Source organism: Lonchura striata, chromosome 7 (genome assembly GCF_050655825.1).
Source record: "Lonchura striata isolate lonStrDom1 chromosome 7, ASM5065582v1, whole genome shotgun sequence".
Taxonomy (NCBI): Eukaryota; Metazoa; Chordata; class Aves; order Passeriformes; family Estrildidae; genus Lonchura; species Lonchura striata.
In genome coordinates, this window is record NC_140709.1 from 36,358,409 (window position 1) to 36,381,785 (window position 23,377).

Consider the following 23,377-nt stretch of genomic DNA (forward strand, 5'->3'; position numbering starts at 1 on the left):
CTTTCTGCCGTGCTGGGTGCAGGAGGAGCCAGCACCAGGAAGAGGAAATTTAATCATCACATCTCGATTAAACCCAGGAAAAAACAAGGAGGGGGTGGGAAGAGCAGCGGCTCGAGTAGCCCGGACCCATCTGCTCTGGTATTTCTCACTCAGCTGCTTTTCCAAAGGGTGTTCCAATGGGAGATGGTCACTGTGGTGGTCTTGGTGGCCACCACCTCTGGGTGCATTTTGTATCCATGCCTGTCCTGTTGTGCTGATGCTCCTGGTAGCCCATTTCCTAACTCTGCATCCCAGCCAGGCGGCACAACCCCAGCGTGGGATGCTCCCTCAGTCGATGGGATTTTAGGGAGCACAAGCCCCCTTTTCCGCGCGTTGGGTGCTGTGGGAAGTTGAATCGCTCTCCGACCGTGGTTAACGCAAGAAACCAGAGTTTAGCGTTTTCCTCCGCGTTTCTCCTGCCCTTCCCACCCTGGGAGAGCAACAGGGGCGGGATTTCTGCTTTACCAGGATTTCGCAGCTGTGCTTCCATGACAAAAACGGCCAAAAAAAAAAAAAAAACGGCGGGGGGGGGGGGAGGCATAAACCCTCAGCTGCCCAGCGCGCAAGGTTTGAGCGTGACCACCACGAGCGTGACCACCACGACTGTGACCACCACGAGCGTGACCGCCCTCGCCACCGGGCGTGGCGGCCGTGGCTGGCACTCGCCCCTCGCACAAGGACGCTGCCTCCCACTCCCCCATCCCGCTTTTCCCGTCCTCCTCCCCTCCCCACGTGTTTTACACGAGCATCTCCCCGCACCCCCGGCACCGCCGGTATCCCCGCGCCCCGCGCCCCCGCCCCGCCGGGAGCCACGCCCCGTGACGTCAGCGTGGGCGGGCGCGCGCGGCCCGTGCCGGGAGCGCGGCGGGGCCGGTCCCGGTGCTGCCGGTCCCGGTGCTGCCGGTCCCGGTGCTGCCGCGGTCGGAGCGGGCGCAGGTGAGAGCCGGGAGCTGGGCGAGCCCGGGGGCTGCCGGCCATGGGAGCGGCTCTCCGCGGGCTCCCGGGGCCGCCGGGGAAAAGTTTGTAGCGGCGGCGGCGGGAGGGCGGTGGCGGTGGTGGAGGGTCGGGGCTGAGCCAGCGGCGGAGCGCGGAGCGGCGGCTGCGGAGAGCGAGAGTGTGAGAGTGTGAGTGTTTGTGTGACACTGTGACACCGCGTGTCGTGTGTGTGAAGCGCCCTCTGTGCGTGTGTGACTGTGTGCAAATGTCGCGTGTCCGCGTGTGACAGTGTGGCACTGTGTGCGTGTGACACTCTCAGTGTCCTCTGTGGGGCTGTCGCTGTGTGTGCGTCCTGTTGGTGTCCGAGTGTGTCGTGTGTCCTCTGTGTGCCACTTTGCGCGTGTGTCCTGGGTGGCTGTGCGTGCCGCATGTCCCCTGCGTGTGTGACTGTGTGTGTGTGTCCCTGTGTGCGTGTGACTGCGTCCCTGAGTGTGTAGCGTGTCCCCTGCCACGTTTTGTGCTCGGTGTTCGTGTCCCTGCCTTGTGTCCCCGCTGCCATGTGGCGTGTCAAGGTGTGAATGTGGCCGCGACACGCGTGGCTTCGTGTCCCCGTTCCAGGGAGATGCCGTGTGGCGAGTGTGCAGCGCCGTGGGGGTGCCGTGCCCTCCGTGGGGCACTGCCGCGAGGGGACGGGCGCGATGGGCACGGCTGCCCGGGCTGTCACCCCTCTGCCCGGGCTGTCACCCCTCTGCCCGGGCTGTCACCCCGCTGCCCGGGTTGTCACCCCGCTGTCCGGGTTGTCACCCTGCCGGTATCCCCGGACGTGTCAGCGCAGAGGGGCCGGGCTGGGCTGGCTCCTCTTCCTTATCGGCCCCAGCTGGGACGCTCCGGGGAGTTCGGGGCTCTTTTGAGCAGCACTCACAGAATCACAGAATAATGAGGTTGGAAGAGACTTCTAAGATCATCAAGTCCAACCTATGCCCTAACACCACAACTAGACTGTAGCACCAAGTGCCAAGTCCAGTCTTCTTTTAAACATACCCAGAGATGGTGACTCCACCACCTCCCTAGGAAGACAATTACAGTATTTTATTATTCTTTCAGTGAAAAATTTTTTGCTAATATCCAACCTAAACCTTCCCTGACGTAGCTTGAGACTGTGTCCTCTTGTTCTGCCAGTTGCTGCCCGGTGGAAGAGACCGACACCCACCTGTCTACAACCTCCCTTCAGGAAGCTGTAGAGCTTCCTGAAGGGCACTCCACCGGCTGTGCCTGGCATTCCGTTTCCAGGAGGGTTTTCCCAGCTCACCGAGGGCTTGCTGACCTCTTTGCTCCTTGCTGGCTGCCCGGGGGGATGCTTTGGGAGCGAGGGATGCTGCGCAGGGCGCGGCTTCCCAGCTGTTGCTGCCGGACGGAGCTGGGTGGGAGAGGTGGAGTTGTGCAGGTGTGTGGTGTGCTGCAGCCTCGGGCTCCCCGGAACACAGATTTTCTGGGATCCCTGGCTATTCAGGAGTAAGTGGATGTTCCTTAGGCTCAGCATAACTTTGGTCCAGAGGGGGACAGCAGTGACTGTGAGGTTCTTCTGTGCCCAAATTAAACCCAATTAATGCCCCAAAACCCAGAGGAGCTGTGGGATGTGGGATCAGGCGGATGCAAATTCCCAGTTCTGGAATGCCCATCACTGCCTTTCCCCCCAGCCTGTCCCACCACAGGTGGCTGATGCTCCCTGAGATTTGCAATGATTAAGTTTTGGCTGTTAATTAATATATACATTGCAAGTTAATAATTCAGTTATGCTGAATGGAGCAGCAGCTTGGGTAGGAGTTGGAGTGGGGGCTGTGTTGTGTTGACAGCTCTGTCTGGATGCTGAGGCTTTAGAATAAGGATCCATTCTTGATTTCCTCCTGCCTAACTGCACCAGCGGGATGCTTAAATTTACCTTAAAGTAGAAAAAATTATTGATAATAAGAATAACATCCTCCTGGGATGGCTTGTAGGTCTGGCAGGGGTCAGTGGTGGGTTTGGCAGTTGGGTTAATGCTTGGGTTTGAAGCTTTCAGAGAGCTTTTCCAACCTAAATAATTCCGGGATCCTCGGAACGTGCACGTCTCCTCCTGGCTCTTGCTTCTGCGCAGCTGTGTTGATACCAGACCCTGCAGAGGGGACAGCATCTCTGGTGGCAGCTGTTCTCTCATGTTCTGCTTTTTCCTTTTTTCCTCCTTTTCTCTGGAGCAGCTTGCCCTGACGAGCTGGGGCTGCCCCATCCCTGGAAGTGTTGGATGGGGCTCGGAGCAGCCCTGTTTTGGTGGAAGATGTCCCTGCCCATGAGGTGAACTTTGAGGTCCCTTCCAACCCAAACCATCCATGATTCCCTCAGCTTTCCAGGGTCTCCACGTTCTTCCCACAGCGAGCTTTACCCCCCTGTTTGCTCACAGCAAAAGAATTCCCACTTTTCTCATGACCCCCATCCCACAGACCTGCTGAGTGCATCCCCTCCTGGCTGGGGAATTTTGCAGGCAGAGATGCCAGCTTTCCATGGCTATATATTTCCAAAATAACCCCGTTCAGGCTGTGGAAGGGAATGTGCTTTTCAAAAATAGCAGCTTCGTTACTTTTAATCAACCAGAGCCAGAGCAGCATGGAGTGATTGCAGGCGGCGCTCGACATCCTAATTATGTTTGCCTTTTAATGAGAGGAAAACTATTTGTGAAGCTAAAATATTTATTTTAGCCTGGTGGGGGTGCTTGCAAGAGCTTGTGTGGATGGTAAGGAGGTGGTTTAGACACTGTGTGTGTTTTGTTTTGTTTTTTAATGGGAAAAGCATTTAAATATGGCAAGAGGCTTTTTGTGCCCGGGGCTGTCTGTGCCAGAGGGAGCTGGCAGCTGGAGAGATCGGGATGTGCAGGGGAATTTTCATCCTCCCCAGTCTCCTTATTTCCAAGGGGTCTGACAGTTGTATCGCCTCCTGGCTCCATGGGTGGATTTCTGCTGGCAGCTGGCACAGGAGTGAATGCAAATAACCTCACCTTGGGTTTGGCACCTGCCTTTTCTTTGCTGCCCAAAATCTGTCCTGAAAGCACCTGAGCTTTGTGGGCTGGCCCAGAGGCTCCACGGGAGATGCTGAGGAGGTAGGATGGGTTTTTATGGAATTGTGGAATTTCCTGAGCTGGGAGGAACCCACAAGGATTGTCCAGTCCAAACCCTGGCCCTGCACAGACAGCCCAACAACCCCACCCTGGGCATCCCTGAGAGCATTGTCCAAACACCCCTGGAGTTCTGTCAGCCTTGGGGCTGTGACCACTCCCTGGGGAGCCTGGGCAGTGCCCAGCACCCTCTGGGGGAAGAACCCTTTCCTAAATCGAGCCTAAACCCCCTAGCACAGCTCCATCCATTTCCTCCAGTGCTGTCCCTGGCCACAGGGAGAAGGGGGTGGCAACACCCAGGAAAGTTTTGTAGCCAAATATTCACTTCTCCAGTGAGCAGTGACAAGTCAGCTTTGAAACCAGGGATCAACCCACTGGGAAAAGTATTTCTGCCTATTAACTGGGATATTAACCAGGATATCTTAGCAACTGGGATGTCTCTGCTCTGGAGCCAGGCTGGGAGAGCTGGATGTGCTCACCTGGAGAAGGGAGAGCTCCAAGGGGACCTCAGAGCCCCTTCCAGGATCTAAAGGGGCTCCAGGAGAGCTGGAGAGGGACTGGGGACAAGGCATGGAGGGACAGGACACAGGGAATGGCTTCCCACTGCCAGAGGGCAGGGATAGATGGAATATTGGGAAGAAATTCTTCCCTGGGAGGTGCTGGCACAATTTTCCGAGAGCAGCTGTGGCTGCCCCTGGATCCCTGGCAGTGTCCAAGGCCAGGCTGGACAGGGCTTGGAGCAGCCTGGGACAGTGGAAGGTTTCCCTGCCCATGGCAGGGGGTGGAATGGGATGAGCTTTGAGGTTCCTTTCCAACACAAATTATTCTGGGGTTCTCTGATGGCTGCAGCAAGGTGTTCATGGAGAGCAGACTGTGGGTGCTGCTGGAGTTCCTGCCCTCTGGACAATGCACTGTCAGGATGCAGGATGCATCTCCACTGCCAGCGCCAGCTCAGGACCCATCCAAGCCGCTGCCCAAAATTTGTAGAGTGAGGTTTAAAAGCACAGAACGCATCCCCCATCGCTTCCCTCAGCGGGAGCTGCTTCCCTGAGCTCCCTCCTGACCAGCAATCTCTGCATTAACCCTGCCCAGGCTTGGGCACAGGCCTGGCATTGTCTGGGGACCTTGGCAGCGCCATGCCAGCCTTGGCTGGGGCAGGCAGCACGTGGCTCTGCCGGCGCTGGCACAGGGAAAATCCCACTGATGGACAGGGAGGCAGAGGCTGGAGGGGCAGGAGAAACCCTGGGCTGCTCCTGGTGGAGGTGGTGGGGCTGAGCCTTGTCCCTAGAGGAGCTGAAGAGTTGGTGTCACCAGCCTGTGGGGACACCAGGGAGCTTTGCTGGTAATTATGAGGCTGTAGGGTTTGTTACCTTCAGAAGGGTTTGCAGCCCCAGCTGGCTCTGTGGCCATAAATAATGTTTGGGGTTTTAGGAAGGGGAAAAAGGAGAATGCTCTTGCAAGACCTGCAGCTTTGGCACCTGCATGTCCTGACAAATCCCTTTGCTTCCCAAATAAGGCAGAGGGACTTGCTCCCAGCAACTCAGATCTGGTTTTTGGTGCTCAAATGATGCCCCAGTTCTATGAACACCACAACCATCCACAATGAAGGATAATTTTTGAGGGTACCTGTGGCATCTCCCCCCTCTTGTGCTCCTCCTTGCAGCCTGGAGTCCTTAATTTCTCCGGGTGGTCCCTGAAGTGATTTCTGTGTATTTCTGTTTCTCTGGGCTCCTAAAGAAAAGTGTGGGAGTCTGGATAGGGATGTGTGGCTGGCTGACAGCAGCAGGGAATGCCAGAGCACATGGAATCCCTCTGCTGCCTCAGGCGGGGCTGCAGGTCCAGATGTTTCCCAAGGTAAAATTATGGATTTTCCCAGGGTAAAGTTCATAGATCAAAGAGAAGACCACTAAACTTCCAACTCTTGTATTGTGCCCCTGGATTGGCTTTTTGTTCGTCTGCTGGGAAGTTGGCATTCTGGGTGGGTGGTGTGTTTCTGGGAGGGATCGCTCGGTGTGCCACAAGCAGCATTTCATGGCTTTAATCCCATTCTTTGGTGGCCAAGCTGCTGCCCCTCCATTGGGAACCCCATGAGCCCACGGGCTATTTATATTTTTAACCTTCTGATTCCATGTGGATTTGTGCAGGGGGTTATTTTCAGTGCTGGGAGGCAGCCCTTCCCATTCCCATTCCCATTCCCATTCCCATTCCCATTCCCATTCTCAGCTGGCATATCAACAGGACAGTCATGCTCTCTCTCATTCCCCAGCTCCTGGGGCTAAAGAAATGTTCCTGCTTTTCCTACCTGAGTGGGTGTTCCTGCTCTGCCTAGGTGAGAGGTTGTGTCAAACCCAGCTGTGGGAAGATGGCACATCCCATCTCCTGTTTGTAGGATCATCACAGAATCCCAGATTGGTTTGGGCTGGAAGGGACCTTAAAGCTGGAAGGTGGCCCAGCCACTTACTTGTAATTGCTCTGGTGTTTCTTCAAAACAAAAGAGAGTTGGTTTAGATGGGATATTGGGAAGGGATTGTTCCCTGGGAGGGTGGGCAGGCCCTGGCACAGGGTGCCCAGAGCAGCTGTGGCTGCCCCTGGATCCCCGGCAGTGCCCAAGGCCGGGTTGGACACTGGGGCTTGGAGCAGCCTGGGACAGTGGAAGGTGTCCTGCCCATGGTAGGGGTGGAATGGGATGAGCTTGAAGGTCCCTTCCAATCCAAACCATTCTGGGGTTGCGGGATTTTTCATCATCTGGCTGCTTTTGTATAAACTGGCGGGGTGGTGATGCACATATGGTTTGCAGTCCTGTGAAATGATGGGGAAAGTTTTAATAATAATAATAATATTAAGAATAGTCTTGTGAAAGCCTTTCCTTTTCACTCTCTGGAGTTGCTGCCTCTCCTGCTCCGCGGGAGGGTCGCCCCAGGGACCATACCATCATTTTCAAGAGGGAAAATCACTGCCACAGAGCCAAACCAGGTATTTTCTAGCTGACTCCAGAAATCTTGACCCAGCAAAGACTCCCGCAGGGCTCTGCTGTGGGATGCTGAGGCTGCCTTGCTCAGCTCATCCCGTGCTGCTGCTGCACAAGCTCCTTGCTTCCTTCTCGTGGGGGTAAATCTAGCTGCTGTCCTTCTCCTGCCCTGCCTGGCCACTCCACCCGGATAAAGGGCTTTAGGTCATCCCTCAAAAGTGTTCTAGGCCATTTCTGGGGGGCAGAGTCAGCGTGGTGTGTGGCCTTGTTTGAACAACGCTGGCTGTTTCCTTAGGAACAGGGAGAAAAAGGCTTTTTTGGAATTGAACAATGGGTCAGTGCAGAGGAGCAGGGCAGGAGGTGTTTTATGGGCACTGCTTTTGGAAGCTGTGATCCTAAGGGTCTTCTCCACCCTAAGTTATGAATCTGGGATAAGTCCAAGAGTGGGTTTGGTTGGATTTCTTAATGTGTCCAGGGCTGAGTGCAGAATCCCTCATTTTATTTGGTGTAGTGGGGGAAGGTGCTCGAGTTACCCATTTAAAAACACCTCCACAGGTCAAGTGTGGAGAAAGGGAGCAGGAAAAAGCCCCAGGAACTGGAGTAAGGGATGCAGTGGTCACACAGGGAGTTCAGCCCAAAGTCTCCCCAGTCTCACACACCTCTGGGACTGTGAGTCTTCAGGCTGGGCCGTGGCATCATGGGAGATGTTAAATCCCTAATTCCTGCCTCATTCCCTGTTGCTGCTCCGTCCTCTTGGCTCACATCCGTTCCCAGAGCAGCCGGGGGAGCTCTGCTGGGTCCCTCGGTGCAGAGGCTGCCACGGCTAAAATTAAACAAAGAGAAACTTCCCATTTTTCTGTGAGCGTTCCGGCTTCCGGAAAATGGCAGCACTGGAGGCAGGCAAACAAAACAAGGCGTCCCCAGCCAGAGAAAAAAAAACCTCCTCACCTCAGAGGCATTTCCTTGCTTTCTTTCCCCCCTCTCCAGCCTCTCTCCCTCCCCATCCTGGCTGCTTCATTGAAAACCTGCCATCAGATTAGGGCTGCTGGGGTGGGGTTGCTCTGGGAAGCATTTCCCAGGCAGCAGCCTGTGGAAGGCCAGCCTTGGGAATCATTCTGCTCTCTGCCCCAAATCCCCTCCGTACTTATTCTGCCATGAACATCCTCAGTGGGGGTTTTGGGGTGCGTGTGGCTCCACCTTTGTGGCAGGTTGAGCTTTTGTAACCCTTAAGGAAGGAAATAGTTTCCAATGGGCCTGGGAATAGTTTGCAATGGGCCTGGGAGCAGCTGGTCCTCGCAAAGGATGAGGTTTGGCAGTAGGAAAAAAAAGAAATGCTTGAGTGCATCCTGAAAAAAAAAAGAGATCCGCAAGTCCATCCCACAAAACAGGACCTGTGTGGGTGTATTCTGCAAAAAAGGAGGAGGAGGAGGTAGGGGTGCATCCCAGAAAAAGGAGGAAGTGGGGAGTGCATCCTGCAAAAAAGGAGGAGGAAATGCATGAGTGCATCCCAGAAAAAAGCTGGAAGAGCAGATGTGTGGGTAGATCCAGGGCAAAAAGAGCTGTGCAATTGCATCCCACAGAAGGAGAAGGGTTTGCGTGGGCACATCCTGGAAAAAAGAGGAGCTGTGTGGGTGCATCCCACAAAAAAAAAAAAAAAAAAAAAAAAGAAAAAGAAAAAAAAAAAAAGATGAGGGTAAAGATGAGGGTATCCATCAAAAGGAGGAGATGCGAGTGAATCCCACAAAAAAGGTGAAGCAGATGGGAGTGCATCCCAGAAAATGTAAGGAGGAGAAGGGAGGGGTGCACCCCACAGCTTGTCCTCCCTTGCTCCAGCTCCTCCTTCCCTGTGGATGCTGTTGGCTGCAGGTTCCTTGGAGCAGCCTCCCCAGGAGTGGTACCTCTGCAGGGATGCTTCCTGTGGTTGCTCAGATGGGACAAGCGGGTTTTTTTGGCGAAAGGGGAGGAAAACCTGGCATCCCCAGCACCAGGGTAGGTTATGTTTGGGTGGTTTGTGTCTGGTTTTTTTTGATACCAGCTTCCTAGAAAGCGTCTCCTTTCCAGCAGCTGAGCTTATCAGGGAGTGAGACCACAAAACAAGGCTTTCCTGGAGTCTTTGGAAGTGTTTTCCTTGCTTTTCTGGGAATGGACCATGGACAAGGTATTTGCTGTCCCTGGAGGGTGGCAATTACCTTGTCAGCAAAGCAGAGGCCCTGTGCTTGACCAGCTCATCATTCCAAGGGTTGCCTGGGAGGGATGCTCTGGGATAGGGACATCACTGTGGTGGCTCTTCACATCCTGCAAAATCGGCAAAGTTTTGGGGGATTTGGGGTTGGTTTCTTCACTGGGAGTTGTTTTTTTCACTGTTCCTCTGCCCATGCTGTAGAGGAACAGCTCGTGCCCTCAGTGCTTCCAAGTAATTTTTGCAATCTCTCCTGCTGCTCCCAAGCTGTGGCCCGTGCTCCTCAGGGAGAGCTGCCTGAAAGTTAATCGCTGCTGAAAAATTCTTTAATTAACTCAATTAGCCAGATGGTCCATCTGGGCTCCTGCAGAGCCTGATGAGATCCCTAGAATGAGGTCACAGCTCCACCCTGGTGATGGTGACAGGGAGGACACAGGGACTCGTCCAAATCCCCATGGGATGTGCTGTGCTTTCCAGAGCATCCCTGCTCCTGGACCTGCCATGGGAGGTGTTTGACAAGGGCATGGAGGGACAGGACAAGGAGGAATTGGTTTAAACTCCCAGGTTTAGAGAGCAGGGATAGATGGGATGCTGGAAAGGAATTTTTCCCTGTGAGGGTGGGGAGGCCCTGGCAACCAGAGAAGCTGAGGCTGCCCCTGGATTCCTGGAAGTGTCCAAGGAGAGGTTGGATGGGCATTGGAGAAACCTGGGATAGTGCAAAGGTGTCCCTGTCCATGGGAATGAGATGGGCTATGAGGTGTTTCCAGGCCAGAGCATTCCATGATTGTGCACCTGGCCCTGCTACGGGACATCCCTGAGGCTCCTCCCAGGGCAGAGAAGGAGCTCCTAAAACATCCACCACATCCAGGACACGGATGTGCCAGGCATGGAAAGAGTGAGCAGAGGAATGCCCTGCACGCTGTTTGAGCAGAGGAATGCGGGGCCCTGGAGCAGGGATTTGGGAAGGGGGAGTGTTTAACCCCCTGTCTTCGTTGTGACCCTTCCATCCCACCCTTGGCTCCATGTGTTGGGCTCTGATTTAAATCCTGGCCTTACACACATCTTAAGGGAAGCTGGTTTTCCTGGCTGTGCTGGGAACCTGAATGCAGGCAGATGGAGATTGCATCCTTGAGGCAAAAGGGAGGAATGTGTGTCCTGAGGGGTTTGGATATGGTGCAGGGAAACCGAGGCACGGTGTTTCTCTGTGGGAAGGTTAAACTGTGGTCCCTGCAGTCGTGGTGCCCGTGTCTCCAAAAATGGGCTCTAAAATCACTCCTGAAGAGCTCCTGGTGGGGGTGGGAAAATTAATCAGTGTGGGAGTATTTGCTGTTGGGCCTCATTTCTAAGAGATTGTGATCGCAGAGTGGTGATGCTGCATCAGGTGCTCCCCTGGCTTGGAGAGGGAAGGGGAAGTATTTTGCTCCGGGAAGGGGCAGGTAATTCCTGCTTTAAGGAATTGAGCTTGTGAAAATGGGACAGAGGGTAATTCGCAGTGGGAGTGCTGGCAGGGGAGGTGATGCTGCTGGGAACTACCAGGATGCAGAGCATCTTCCTTTGGGATGAGCCCAGTGCTCCTGTCTGGAAAGCTCCCAGCTCATCCTCAGCTCCAAAACAGTGCAGAGTTCCAGCATCTCCCTGATTTCTTCTTCTGTGGATGGGAGTCATTTGGAAACAGAGGTCTGAGCCTACCCATGGAAATCCCACACTCCATAGTGCTGCAAGCACTTCTGCCTCACTTCTGCCTTTCACCAGAAAATCCTCATCCCCCTTCCTGCACAAAGAATATGTGAGTAATGCAGGAGAAATTTGGGATGAGGCCCAGCAAATGATCGGATATCCGGCTAAGCAGGGCTCTGACTTTTGGACTGAAAACTCCCAAATGAATAAATGCAGCAGGAGGAAAGGCATATTTTGAAGGATTATATTTTTCTGGTGGTGTTGTGTTTTATCTCTCTTTAAATCTTCTCTCTGTGAAACTTGGAAATGGCATTTTTTTTCTTTTTTTTTTAATCGCCTCAATATATTTGTTTTATGCTCGAGTAATAACACATTTCCCGTTGATCTGTTAAGAGCAGAGCTGATGGTATTTAAAAATAATACTGGTGCCAGTTGTCTTGTGATGCACATCATGTGTTCTGGCTGTAAATGTTGTTTACTGGGATCATGCATGGCCAAAAAAAAAGCTGAATTCACTGCAAAAGTGGCTTGTTGGGAGGCTAAAATGCCAGTGGATGTTGCCCTAAGGAATAATGGGTGGTGATAGCTGTCTCCCTTTTTGGTTTTCTTTCCTCCTTCTGGACTCATCTGAAAAAGTTCCCATTTTTTTTTCCTGTTGATTGAGTACTTAAGTCATTCTTCTAAATATAAATCTCCCCTGATGTGTCAGCTGTGCCTGAGATTTCACTTCTTTTATGTGGCACTTCAAGCAAGTTTTAATTAAAAAAAAAAAAAAAGAAAAAAAGAAAGGTCCTTCTGCATTGGTTTGATATTTAGGGAGTTTTTTTCCTCATCAGGAGCATGTCTAATTCCAGCCTGACCCTGCAAAGTCCTGCAGGCTGCATGTGGTCATTAGCTGGTTGTGCTGGAGAGCATCCTCAGCTCCTGGAAAGTTCTAGCTATGTCCTGCTTGGAATCAGGGAGTGGTTTGGGTTGGAAGGGACCTAAAAGGTCACCTCATCCCAGGGCAGGGACACTTTGCACTATCCTAGGTTCTCCAAGCCCCATCCAACCTGGCCTTGGATCCAGGGGCAGCCACAGCTTCTCTGGGCAACCTCTGCCAGGGACTTCCCACTCTCATGGGGAGGAACTCCTTCCCAATATCCCATCTCTGTCAGTTTAAAGCCATTCCCCTTGTCCTATCCCTCCAGGCCCTTGTAAACCATCTCCCATTCCCTGGAATTCCAGGTCTTTTCCTCAGGGTTGCTTTCAGTCAGTGCTGCTTCTCCTGGCAGGGCTGTCCCATCACTGGCACCAACATCTCCTGGATATGACCAACAGTCACATCCAGGGATATGGATGGATCACATCCAGAGATATGGAAGAGCTTGATCCTAATGGGGAAAAAAAAAATCTGGGATGTTGATGTTGCTGTGGAAGATGCTGAGAACAGGAGGTGTTGTCTGGGCAGGTTGGTGGAGGTGCCATGGATTTGCCTTCTCCAGCCAGGAGCCTGCTGCTTGCAGCCCTGTGTTTCGGGTCTGGAAATTAAAAACATGTTGCTGTGGTTGTCAAAGCAGCCCTGAGCAGAGCTGGTGGTGGGATTGAAGTTGTTTTCCAAAGGAATCCATAAGTGGAGGGGGCTCTGTGCTGCTCACAGGGAATGTGCCTGCTGACCCAGGCAATCTGTCCCTGAACACGTGGGGCTTTTTAACCTCAGTTTAGTCCTTGCTTTTTAAAAGAGGTGTTCTTGTTGAGACAGAGGACAAGCTTTGGGGTCTGCTGTGTCCCCTGTGTGGCTCTCAATGGCTTTGTCTTGTTTCTTCTAATTTGGGCACTTGGTTGGGCCAGGACCAACCCTTATCACAGCTGATCATGCTTCACCCCTAATTCAAGCTCCAAAACCCCAAAATTTAGCTCTGTGCTGTCATATGGGAATTGAGCAGCCTGGTCTGATGGAAGGTTTGTTCGCCCATGGATGGGTAAAGAAGAGGTTTTAAGGTCCCTTCCAACCCAAACCCTTCTGGGATTCTGTGAAATCTCAGTGGGAATGAATGGAGAGAGTGGCTCTGGGGCTCCAGCAGGGAGGCTCTGAGGTTCCTCTTGGGCAAGGAGAAGCCAGGGCAGGTCTGTGTCCTTCCAGCCTTGCCTGGGGATGACTTCTTGGGGCCAGCAGAGAGGGCATAACTTTCCTCTGGAAATGTTCCCTCTGTGGTGGCTCCGAGTTGTCACTTCTTTAAGGGACACTCCTGTGTCTGATGCACACGTGGGAGGTGTCTTGTCCTTACGAGTGCGATGCAGAGTTGTAGAGGTTACTTCACTCAAGCAATAAAGCTCTGCTTTGAGCAGGGAACAACCTGCTGTGGCTCTAGGATGACTTTCAGGTGTCATTTTAATTTTGCCTGGTGACTAATGCTGCAAAAAAAAAAGTGTTTGAGATTCAACCCTGCTCCATCCAGCAAGGAGAGTAATTTTGAGCAAAGGTTTGTGCCAGATTTGCATAAATTACTATTTTTATACCAAAGCATCTTGCTAAATAATGGGCATCTGTCCCCAAAATGGCTAATTGTTTTGCCAAGGGTTATGTCCAGCCCCAGAGAAGCAGCTTTGCCATCACACACGGTGGAGGCTGCAGAGGGGGGACTTTGGCTCTCTTTGGGACCACATTAATCCCAACGCGGGCCTCGCGTGTTCTTGAACTGACGCAAAGCTGCAGTTCAAAGTGCGTGTCTGTGTTTGCAGATAAAGCCTGCCCATAAACATTTGGGGCTTAAAAGTGATGAAATTGGTTTCTTATCAGCCATCTGACCCACGGTCATGGGACTGAGCAGCTCTTAACCTGGTGAGACCGAAACAACAAAACCCCGGAGCTCTGACAGATGGAGGTGGGTGGTGTTGTTTTGGTTTTTTCCCTCCTTCATGGCACTCCTGATGCTGTGGAAAACGCTTGGAGCCACTGCTTGGATGCTGTCTGACCTCCCTCAGCCCCAGGTTGAGTTAATTTGCAGGTTGCACGGAGTCTCTGTGCCGTCTGATGGGCTTTAATTTCGGGGTAATTAATTAAACAAGCATGTGTGGTGTTTGCTCTTGTGTTGCATAAACAGCAGCCGGTTTTGGTATATCTCAGGCACCCTCCTGGCTGGCAGAGGTAGGTGTCTGCACCTGGGAAGCTCATTCCCACCCCTGGAGAAGCTCTAAGTGAAATTAAAGTGAGGACTTGTGCTGCTGAAAACCATCTAAAATGAGCCATGTGGTCTTTGTATTCACGTAATGGGTGTGGTGTTCCAAAGCATGCTCTGGATGGAAGCAGGAACACTTTCTGGGATGGGTCTGCAGCTGGCTGGGTTTGCAGGTGAGATCAAACCTGAGGTCCTAATCCAGGCTCTGGTTGGTTTAGATCAGATATTAAGAAGAAATTCTTCCTTGTGAGGGTGGCAAGGCCTTGGCACAGGGTGCCCAAAGAAGCTGTGGCTGCCCCTGGATCCCTAGAAGTGTCCAAGGCCAGGTTGGATGGGGCTTGGAGCAACCTGGGCTAGTAAAATATGTCCCTGCCCATGAGACAAACTTTAAGGTCCTTTCCAGCCCAAGCCATTCCATGATTCTCTCATCTGTCCTCACATCCTCTTCCTACTTGCATCATCACCTGGGAGTTTGCTCTCCAGGTATCTTTGCCCTCTTTCTCATATGGAAATCCCTGGTTTGTGAGATTGGGTCAAACATGGAGCATCCCATGATGTGACCAACCCCCATCTTTCCTTCCCATGAAAACACCATCAACTCCAGCAAAGGGTTAAGCTGCTCAAACCCAAATGTCCCAGGCAATCTGGTTTGGGAATGTTTACCAAAGAGGAGCTTAAAAAATCCTGCTGTTTTGAGGGAATTCTTTGCAATGTGCTGATTCTGTTTGTTTCTGCTCAAAGAGAGGAAAGAAAGGAGGTTTTTGGCTCCTGTCAGCATTTTCAGCATAGCTGAGGGTGTCCTGTAATCCAACAGCAGATCAGTGATGGATTAATCAGGAAGGCGTGCTAGAAAATTAAACCAAGGAGTGGTTTTGCCCCAGCTTGAATGAGTTCTTGGAATCCAGAGAGGTTTCATTGATCATTGCTTGGTGTCCAGGTGGCAAATTGGGAACAAAACCCCTTGTTTTTCCCAAAAATAGACCTTCTGACTGAGGATACCTGGAGACGGATCAATCTTGGTGAAGTACTTGGGCTGGGAGAGCTGCATGGGGTTGTCTGTGATGAGCTGCTGGGAGCTGCCTCGTCTCTGGTGGTCTACAGCTCATCTCTGGAGCTTTGTGTTGTCCTCTCTGCACCAGCCGTGGTGGCAGCCTGTCCAGCCAGCAGCATGAGTGACTTTTTTGTGCCTGCCCTTCTCTGGTCATGCTGGTGGGACTGGTTTTCCAGCCAGGAACAAGGAGAACACGTGGCATTGCAGCAGCTGCTCTCCGTCAGGCAAGGGCAGAATCGGTGAAGGGTGATGGGGACAGGGCTCTGAAGTGTTGATGCAGTTAAAGCTCTGTCATCATCTCCTCTTGGGGAAGCTCATCAGTTCAGGGACTTTGGGTTTTGCCAGCTCTTGAAGGCCAAATTAGCATCCAAATTATCTGAGGAAGGGAAGCTGCTGGGACTTTGGCTGGAGGGTGGGAGGATAGGAAGCTGCTCCAGGATTTTCTCAATTAGTGCCTTTTGCCTTCAAGCTTCCTGGATCTGGTTGATTTGAGATGGGGAGGAGGGGCTGAGTGGCCCCCCTTGGGTGATCATGAGATGGTTCTTGCAGCACCCACAGAGGGGGGAAGCTCTTTGCCTTCTTTTGACTTCCATGGTTTCCCTTACTCTGCTCTTTGTGGGTGTTGGCCTGAGATCTCCTGCATGACCGTGGTGTCTATATGCATTGTCCTGATGATTCTGGCAGGATCTTTTTCTTCCAAAGTGTCGTTTTGTGGCTCTGGAAATCTGGGATTCATTTCTCCGCCACCACTGATTGTCTGTGTGGGCTTGGATTGCCTATGTGAGCCTGATCTAGCTCAAATCTGAGTTTCCCAGCTTTGAGAGATGTTTGGTCCATGTTTTTGGCCCCAAGCATCCTTCAGGAACAGTCTTGCTTTGGCTGTTGGCCAGACTCTTGGGCTTGTGAAGGACTTTGGAGAGGCCATGAGGATTTGGAGGAAGACAGATTTCTCCTGGACTCCTGTTCCATCCAAGGGTTTTAAAGCTTGAGTTTATGGCTTTTATGTTTGACTTCTCTGGGAGTACAGCACTGGATGTGACTTTGGGTTTTATGGTTCTGTTGGTCCCTGTGGGACTTGTCTGGATTCAACTCCAGAGAAGCATCCATCCACAGCTCCCTGTTAGAAAGCCAGAACAACTTTGTGAGTGCCCTGCCTGAATTAGGAAGTATTTTTTCTCTTGGAAGAACATTGGGCAGACAGCAGGGGCAGGATGGACCAGGGCTGAACTCTGCCTCTTCTGGTAAGAGGGCTGGTGGACATCAGACAAGAGCCTGGTCCTGGTGGAGACGGGTTTCCATTGCCTTCCAGCCCATTTGTGCAGTTCCTTGCTGTAGGACATTGTGGAGACAAAAATGTCCTGTGGGTTCCGGGAAAGACTGACCCAGCCCTCCCCTGGGCAAGAGGTCCAGGCGAGGCTGCAGAATGGTCCCTGTTGAGGTCTCCTTTGATCTCACTGCTTCTCCAAGAGATGTTTGGGCAGACACCACCTCTGGGTTTTTAACTGGCTCTGAGGAGCGCAGGAATCTGCTCTTGGGGACGCCTCGCTCTCCGTGCCGGCATTCCAGCAGCATCCATTGCACCAAGAACTCTCCCACTGGTGACATCCCTCTGCCTTGGTTTTTTTGGGGGTGCCAGAGGGGGTGGCTGGTCTTGCAGCCCGTGGTAGTGTTGAAACCGTGGAAGCAAGTCTGGCTTTCTTTACTTCCCTGTGTTTTCAGGATGGGCATGCATGTGATGGTTTTGTTGCTGTGGAGAGGGAGGACCTGGGCTGTTGTCCCAGGAAAAGCTTTTTTGTGTCCCTGTAAACCTCACAGGAGGTCCTGTCCTGTGCAGCACCTCCAGCACCTTCCTGCACTTCCAGGTTCCTTAAACCTCTGCCACACCAGCACTGTTTTTAGGGATTTGGGGTGGGCTTTGAGGTTGCTGTGGGTGCTCAAGGGCGGTGCCTGCATCTCCAAGACCCTCCTCTGCCATGGCATCAGTGCTGGGCAGCAGCAGGAGGTCCTGCAGGGATAACTCCCTTTTCCCACCCTCAAGGCTATTTTATATTTGGGTCTCGTGTAGCTGGTGATGGATATCCAGGGGGACTCGTGCTCCAGAGTGGCTGCTATAAAAGGAAGCTCTCCTGTCCTTCCTACTTTGCCTGTGAAGGATGACATCCCCAGCAGGGAGACCCTGATGGACACCAGGCACCAGCACACACTCAGCCAAAACAGCCTTCACTCCCCTCCCTTCTCCATCAAACTGGCCCTTGCCTGGCAGCAGGAGCTGAGCCAAGCTGGAGCTCCAGGGCAGGATTTTTCTGTGGGGCTTGGCAGGGAAGCGGAGGGCACGGCGTGGCACAGGGCCGGGCTCTGCTGCCGCTGCGTTGGGTGCAGCCATTCCCACATCACATGGTGGGAATGGACTCCAGAACAAACCCCTGGGACGTGAGGGTGCTGCAGGAGGGATGGGAGGTCCCGATGCTTCCACAGGTCCCTCCTTGTTTGCTGGAAAAGAGACTAAAAGCGCCGTGTGTTGTGTTCCTGGCAGCTCCCAGGAGGCTCGTGCTGGGACGGACGTGTGAGTTCACACCAGGGTGTTCTTTTGGTACAAAGAGCTGGTGTTTGGTGTTGTCTTAAGGGGTGGTTTTATCTTTGCTTGGCTTGGGTGGGTTTTTTCTTTTCTTTGGAAGATGAAAGCGTTGGCTTGGCAAACGCAAGCGGTGAAGGAGGAGGAGGAGATAAGAGAGAGGCAGTGGGGTCAGGAATCACTGGGCATGGCTGGCATCAGACTTGGAGAATGCTTGGGCCAGCCTTCTGAGGGGAAAATCTCAACAGCAGACAGCTCTTCCCCACCCATCCCCTCCAGCAAGGCTCCTCGAAGAGACCTGGATCACCAGGAGATGAGCCACAAGGTGATCTACCAGCTGCTTCCAAAGCCTTCCCAGCTTTGCCGGAGGCTGCAGAGGACCTGGGTGGGGCTGTGCTGATTTTTAGGTTGGATTTAAGTTGCTAGTTTCAAGGACATTGTGTTTTTTCACCTGCCTGGAGGTCTGTCAGTACAAGCATGGGAAAAAGAGGTAATTCCTGAGGTGGTGGGATCATTTTGCACTGGAGGGAAGTGTGTGGAGCAAGGGCCAGTGTTGTGTCATAGCCATGAGGGAGATCTTGCAGGTGAAAAATTCACAGGGCAAAACCAAGTTCCTAAAGCAGATGGTTTACTAAAATTTCGAGGTTTCAATCACTGGAGCTTTTTACAGTTTCTTTTGTAGGCCCTTGCACCTTACAGTGGGTTGGTGTCACCTGGCATTCCCTGAGCAGCTCCCTCAGGGCTGGGTTGTCCCTGGGGTGTGGAGGGTTCTTTTCAGCATCTGCTCCCATGGATTTGAGTTGCTTGTGGTTTTGTGACTGATAAAAGCAACATTTGCAGTAAATTCATTGTGTGGGACAAGTGTTGCGGGGAGCGCTGTGGCTCTGGGACATGAATTCCTCCCTAGAAAAAGTTTAAATTTGCTCATATCCAAGCAAAGCCAACTGTTTTTAAAAGAAACCTCCAAAAACACTTCTATGGTTGTAGGAGAGCCAGAAGAACTCGATTTTCGAGAAAGAAAAAGCAAAAGCCATAAAGCAGCAAGTGCTTGGAGTTGATCTTGGCTCTGCTGTGGAGAGAGGATGATGAGGAATTGGTTGGAAGCTCCTTCTTTTTTTTTTTTTTCCCCAATTTTCAATTTGTGGCCAAGGGTAGGGTGGGAGATTTCCCCATAGCTTGCAGCCCAGTCTTGAGAGGCTTTTAATGGATTTTTCGGGGAAAACAGGGGTGCAGGTGGTCGTTATGGCAGAGTTGACCAGTCTTGTGTACGGCAGCTCCTGTTCCTTGTGCTTCCCACAGACACCGACATGCCCTGGTGGGATGGACCCTGCAGCTCCAGGGAGGGCTGGGAATGGGATGGGCAGGGATGTGCACTGCTCTCTGCTGCTGGCAGCTCCTTGGCTGCACCTCGAAGGACCTGGCTCCATCTCCAGCTCTGATGGTGCTTGGTACCGCCCAGCCCTGCCAGCTCTCCTGGCTCTTATCAGCCCAAATTCTTGGCAGCCAGGGATTTCCCCTCACTGAGGCTCCTGGAGGGGTCCTGTCCCACCCACACCGCAGTCAGGGCTTGTTGGAGAGGACCTTCCATGGGCCAGCAGCAGATCCTGCTTCCCACGCTCGGGCTGTGCACTTTTGGGTGTTCCCGTGGTTTTACTGCATTGCTTTGCTCCGGGATGTGGGTTTGGTATTTTTCCTGGGATTGCTTTAACCTGTCCAGTGTGGCTGGGTGCCCGTGGTGTGTCTTTGATAGCTCAGCATCCAGCCAGAGGTGGGTCCATCCTATAATCCCATGATGGAATGATGGCTGGAGCTGGGGAGGACAGGGCTCTGCTTGTGCCAGGAGGTCTCAGGGGGCTCCCTGGGCCTGCAGTTGGATTTCTGGGATAAGTTGTACCAGACATGTTGCAGAAGTTATTTTTAACCTTTTCCACGCCACTAATGCTGTGGCTGGGATGCTGAATGCTGTGTGTTCAAGTGCTGCAGGAAAAGAATTGGGTTTGTTTTTAGTGAAGTTTTAGTGGGTTTTTGTAGTAGATGTGACACTGTCACCAGCCCCAGCCCTGCTGCTACTCCGTGCCTGGTGACACATGAAGGAGCAGCTGGAGCTGTGTCAGAGGATGTTTAGGTTGGGTTTTAGGAAAAGGTTCTTCCCCCAGAGGGTGGTGGAGCTCCCCAGGGAGAGTTAAGCCCAGGGGCAGCACCATCCGTGCCAGGAAGCTGTGAGGATGCCCCCATGGAAATCTGCTCACTGGGGCTGCCTTAAAGCTTTTTCCAGCTCCCAGCAAAGCCTGCTTAGGATTTGGGAAAGAAAAACGGAACCTCTGTGGGGCTCTGCTGCAGGCAGCTGGATTTGTTGGGATGGGGGAGCAGGCAGCAGGTCCCCCTGGCTCACAGGGCTGCATTTGACCCTGCAACATTCTATGTCCCTCACAGGAGGGACAAACCAGCGTGAAAAGCAGGTGTGGGTGTCTTTGAGGAGCTGCCTGCGCTGTCAGGGTGTGTCAGGTCACCCACTGGTTTCCTTCCCCCCACCATTCATTTTGGATGCTGTTTGTGGCTTTGGGTAAACAGATGGGGCTGGGTTTCCCCCTGGTCTATATTTAACCCCAGGCTAAATTTAAAGCGCTTTCAGAGGAGTTTGCAGGCCATTGTCTCTCCGTGATTTCTAAACAAATCTTGCCCCTTCCACCCTTTGTTTCCCCCCATTTAACCCTTTTATCCTCACACAGCCTGAATCTGAGGGTTGCTGGTTACTGCTGCATTCAGAAACATTTTGGGTCCATCCCCAGCTCCAACACAGGGCTCTCATCCCAAACCCAGCGTGGGGGCCTGGCCCCCATCCTTCATTGTGTGTGTGCATCCCTGCATCCAGGAGGGACAGACAGATCCAGGATGCTGCTGTCAGTAGAGGAAATTCCTTTCCATTATCCCTCATTTGTGTGTAGATTCCTTTTGAGGCCTCATGCATCCATGCGGAGGGGATTTTTCCAGCTGTTTCTCCACAGAGCCACATCTGTCAGACCTTTAGCGGGAAGCTTCCCATCTCCTTATGTAAACAAAGGGAGGGGGAGCATCCCTGCAAATTCCAGGCTTGTGGATATGTCAGTGAGAGCTGTTAGGGCTGTAGCTGCCATAATTAATATAAAATTCATTTGATGCTGGACCAGCAGGCAGGTGTTTCAAAAGATATTTGTGGCTTACACTTGTTTTTTTCCTACTTTGTGCAGAGCTGCCCAAGCAGGGGAGAATTTTGGGATGCCACAGTGGTTTGATTTTTTTTTTTTTTTAAACAAGATTGTGTACAAGAATCGCCAAAATCGGTGAGGTGTGGAGTCTCTAGAGGGAGGCACTCTGTGTTTGGGGTCTTTCCACAACACCTAGAAAAGCTGCAATCCCAAATTACATTAATGGGTGGATGGTGAATGGTGCCAGCCAAGGGGATCATCCTTCCTCTCTTCCTTGCTTCCTACTGGAGCTTCCTCCTGCTTATGCCTGCTTATTCCTGCTTATTCATTTGTCCTGCACCTGGCAGCAGCTCCAGGTCCCCTCTGTTAGCTGTCCCAGCCCTGATAAGCTCAGCCTTGTCTCAAAGCCTGGTGTCCCTGTGTTTATTCCCTGCCAAACCCTTTCCCCTTGGATTGTTCCCAGCAGGACGCGACAGGAGGGGAGGCTCTCCTTGAAGGGGAAATGTTTGCACACAAGTTCTGCCTTCCCTTTTCTGGCTGCAGCCTGGTGCATCCCTTCCAGCCAGCCACATTCCCGGCATACCAGCCCTGGGGATGGCTTGGGAAGCATTTCAAGCAGGCTGGAGTATCTCCTGCTTAGGCTCTCCCCTGCAAATTTCCTCTTACTGCATTCCAGAAAAGGGCACCAAATCCTTCAGGACTTGCTGTTCCCCCTCACAGTGCCGGAGGAGACATCAGCTCTGTATTCCCACCTAAGGAATTTGGGTCTGGCTGTTATTTTCTGTTGGATTTCATTTTTCAAGCAGAGGGAGGAAAAGAAAAAAGATTGCATGGGAGAGGGAGAAAGGAAGAACAGCATTAGGAGTGAATGAAAATCTCTTTGTAAAACAAGGGATTTGGATATAACTTTAATTAAAACTTTTATGGTTAAGACCTGCTGGTGTTTTGCAGCCAGGCTGGAGTTTTGTGGCAGCTGTGAGGGAGGGGCTGAATCCAGAATTTCCAGGATGATCCCAAGTACGCCAGACAGCATTCCTGCTGTTGGTGCAAACCTGGAGTAGCAACTCACGGCTCAGCTGTGCTCCAGCCATGCCTTCAGCCTTCCCTGCTTATCCTGGCCCATCTGGCCACTGTCCCAGCTCCAGAGGATGCGGGTGACGTCAGGGGAGCTCTTGCCCATGCTTGCATCAGCCACAGCGTTGGTGGTCCGAGTGTCCTGTGGGAATGGGCTCATTTTCCTCTCAGCTCCAGTGGACTGATGAAGCTGCTCTTCCACAGGGATTCTGGAAGTGTTTTTGCAAGAGCTTCTGGAAAAAAAGGAGGAAAAAATTTATTTTTTCCTTATTTTTTCCTTTATTTTTATCATATTCAGTGCAGGAAGGGATTGTTGCTCTGTCTGGTTGGTTGGATGAGGGGAGAAATGTGGGGAGCAAGTGGGAAGAGCCGCTCCCTGTTCTAGGAGATGCTGCAGTGGGAGAGAGAGATGTGACCCATTTGAACAGGGAAAAAGCCCAGTCCTGTGGGTCTTCCATGCTCCCACAGCAGCACAGTGCTTGGTGGTTTTATAATTGTGTTACAGCAACCTGAAAGTGCTTGGGAAATGGGGAGAAGGACCAATTTACAAGGCTGGGAGCAGCATATTCCCAAAAAACTCCGAAAGGCTAGAGGGCTGTCCTTGCTCCCCAGGGATCTGTAGGCCCTGCTGTGGTCCCTGGGAGCATCCAGCCTGTGTTCCACGATGGTTTCAGGAGAACGGCACAGGCTCTCCTGTACCGGCACCACGGGATCAGCGTGTGGGTGCCATGGGGGCGCCCGGAGCCTTTCTAACACCCTGGCCTTTGTCTCTCTCCCCCAGGCTGGTTCCCCGAGGTGACACTGGGGTCCCCATCGCTGGCAGAGGGGCCATGGCCATGTAGTGCCCGCCGGGAACAGAGATGGCAGCGCAGAGGATCCGGGCGGCCAACTCGGGAGGGCTCCCGCGGTGCAAGTCCGAGGGGACGCTCATCGACCTGGGCGAGAGCTTTGCTGAAACCACGCTCTGCGACGTCAAAGGTGCCCGGGGAGCACCCCCCTCCTCATTTCAGGCCCATCCCCACCCCCTGGGAGGGCTTGGTGACACCAACAAGGTGGTGACAGAGCTGTTTCGCTCTCCCCAGTGCTGGGAGCCTGCAGGTTGCTCCTCCAGTAATCCTTTTTGTTTTTTCCCACCTTTTATTGCTTTTTTTTTTTTTTTTTTTGCTGTGTTTCCCTTTTATGCTGCGTTACCCAGCATAAAAGCCATGGTCAAGTGGGAGGGGAATTACTGCTCCCCTGGCAGGAGAGCATCCCAAGGAAAAACTCCAGGTGGAAGCTGGAGGGCACTGAGGGCCTTGAAAGGAAACATGGACAAAGGAGATTGTTTTTGCAGGTGTAGCAGCTGAACATCAAACACTTGCTTCAAGTTAGATGGGTTTCAATGCAAAACTAGAAA

The 23,377-nt window shown here is 52.5% G+C and overlaps 1 protein-coding gene across 3 annotated transcripts in view; it reads left to right on the top strand.

Annotated features, from left to right (window-relative positions):
* Nucleotides 1-865: 865 nt before the first annotated feature.
* Nucleotides 866-23,377, top strand: part of SH3BP4 (SH3 domain binding protein 4) — a 33,409-nt gene continuing 10,897 nt past the window's right edge. The window contains exons 1-2 of one of the 3 annotated variants that reach the window (XM_021539628.3): nt 866-975; nt 22,763-22,959. In XM_021539628.3, coding sequence (XP_021395303.3) covers nt 22,842-22,959 — 118 coding nt within the window. In that variant the 5' untranslated portion in view covers nt 866-975; nt 22,763-22,841. The other 2 variants (XM_085585503.1, XM_085585504.1) reach the window with 2 other exon arrangements.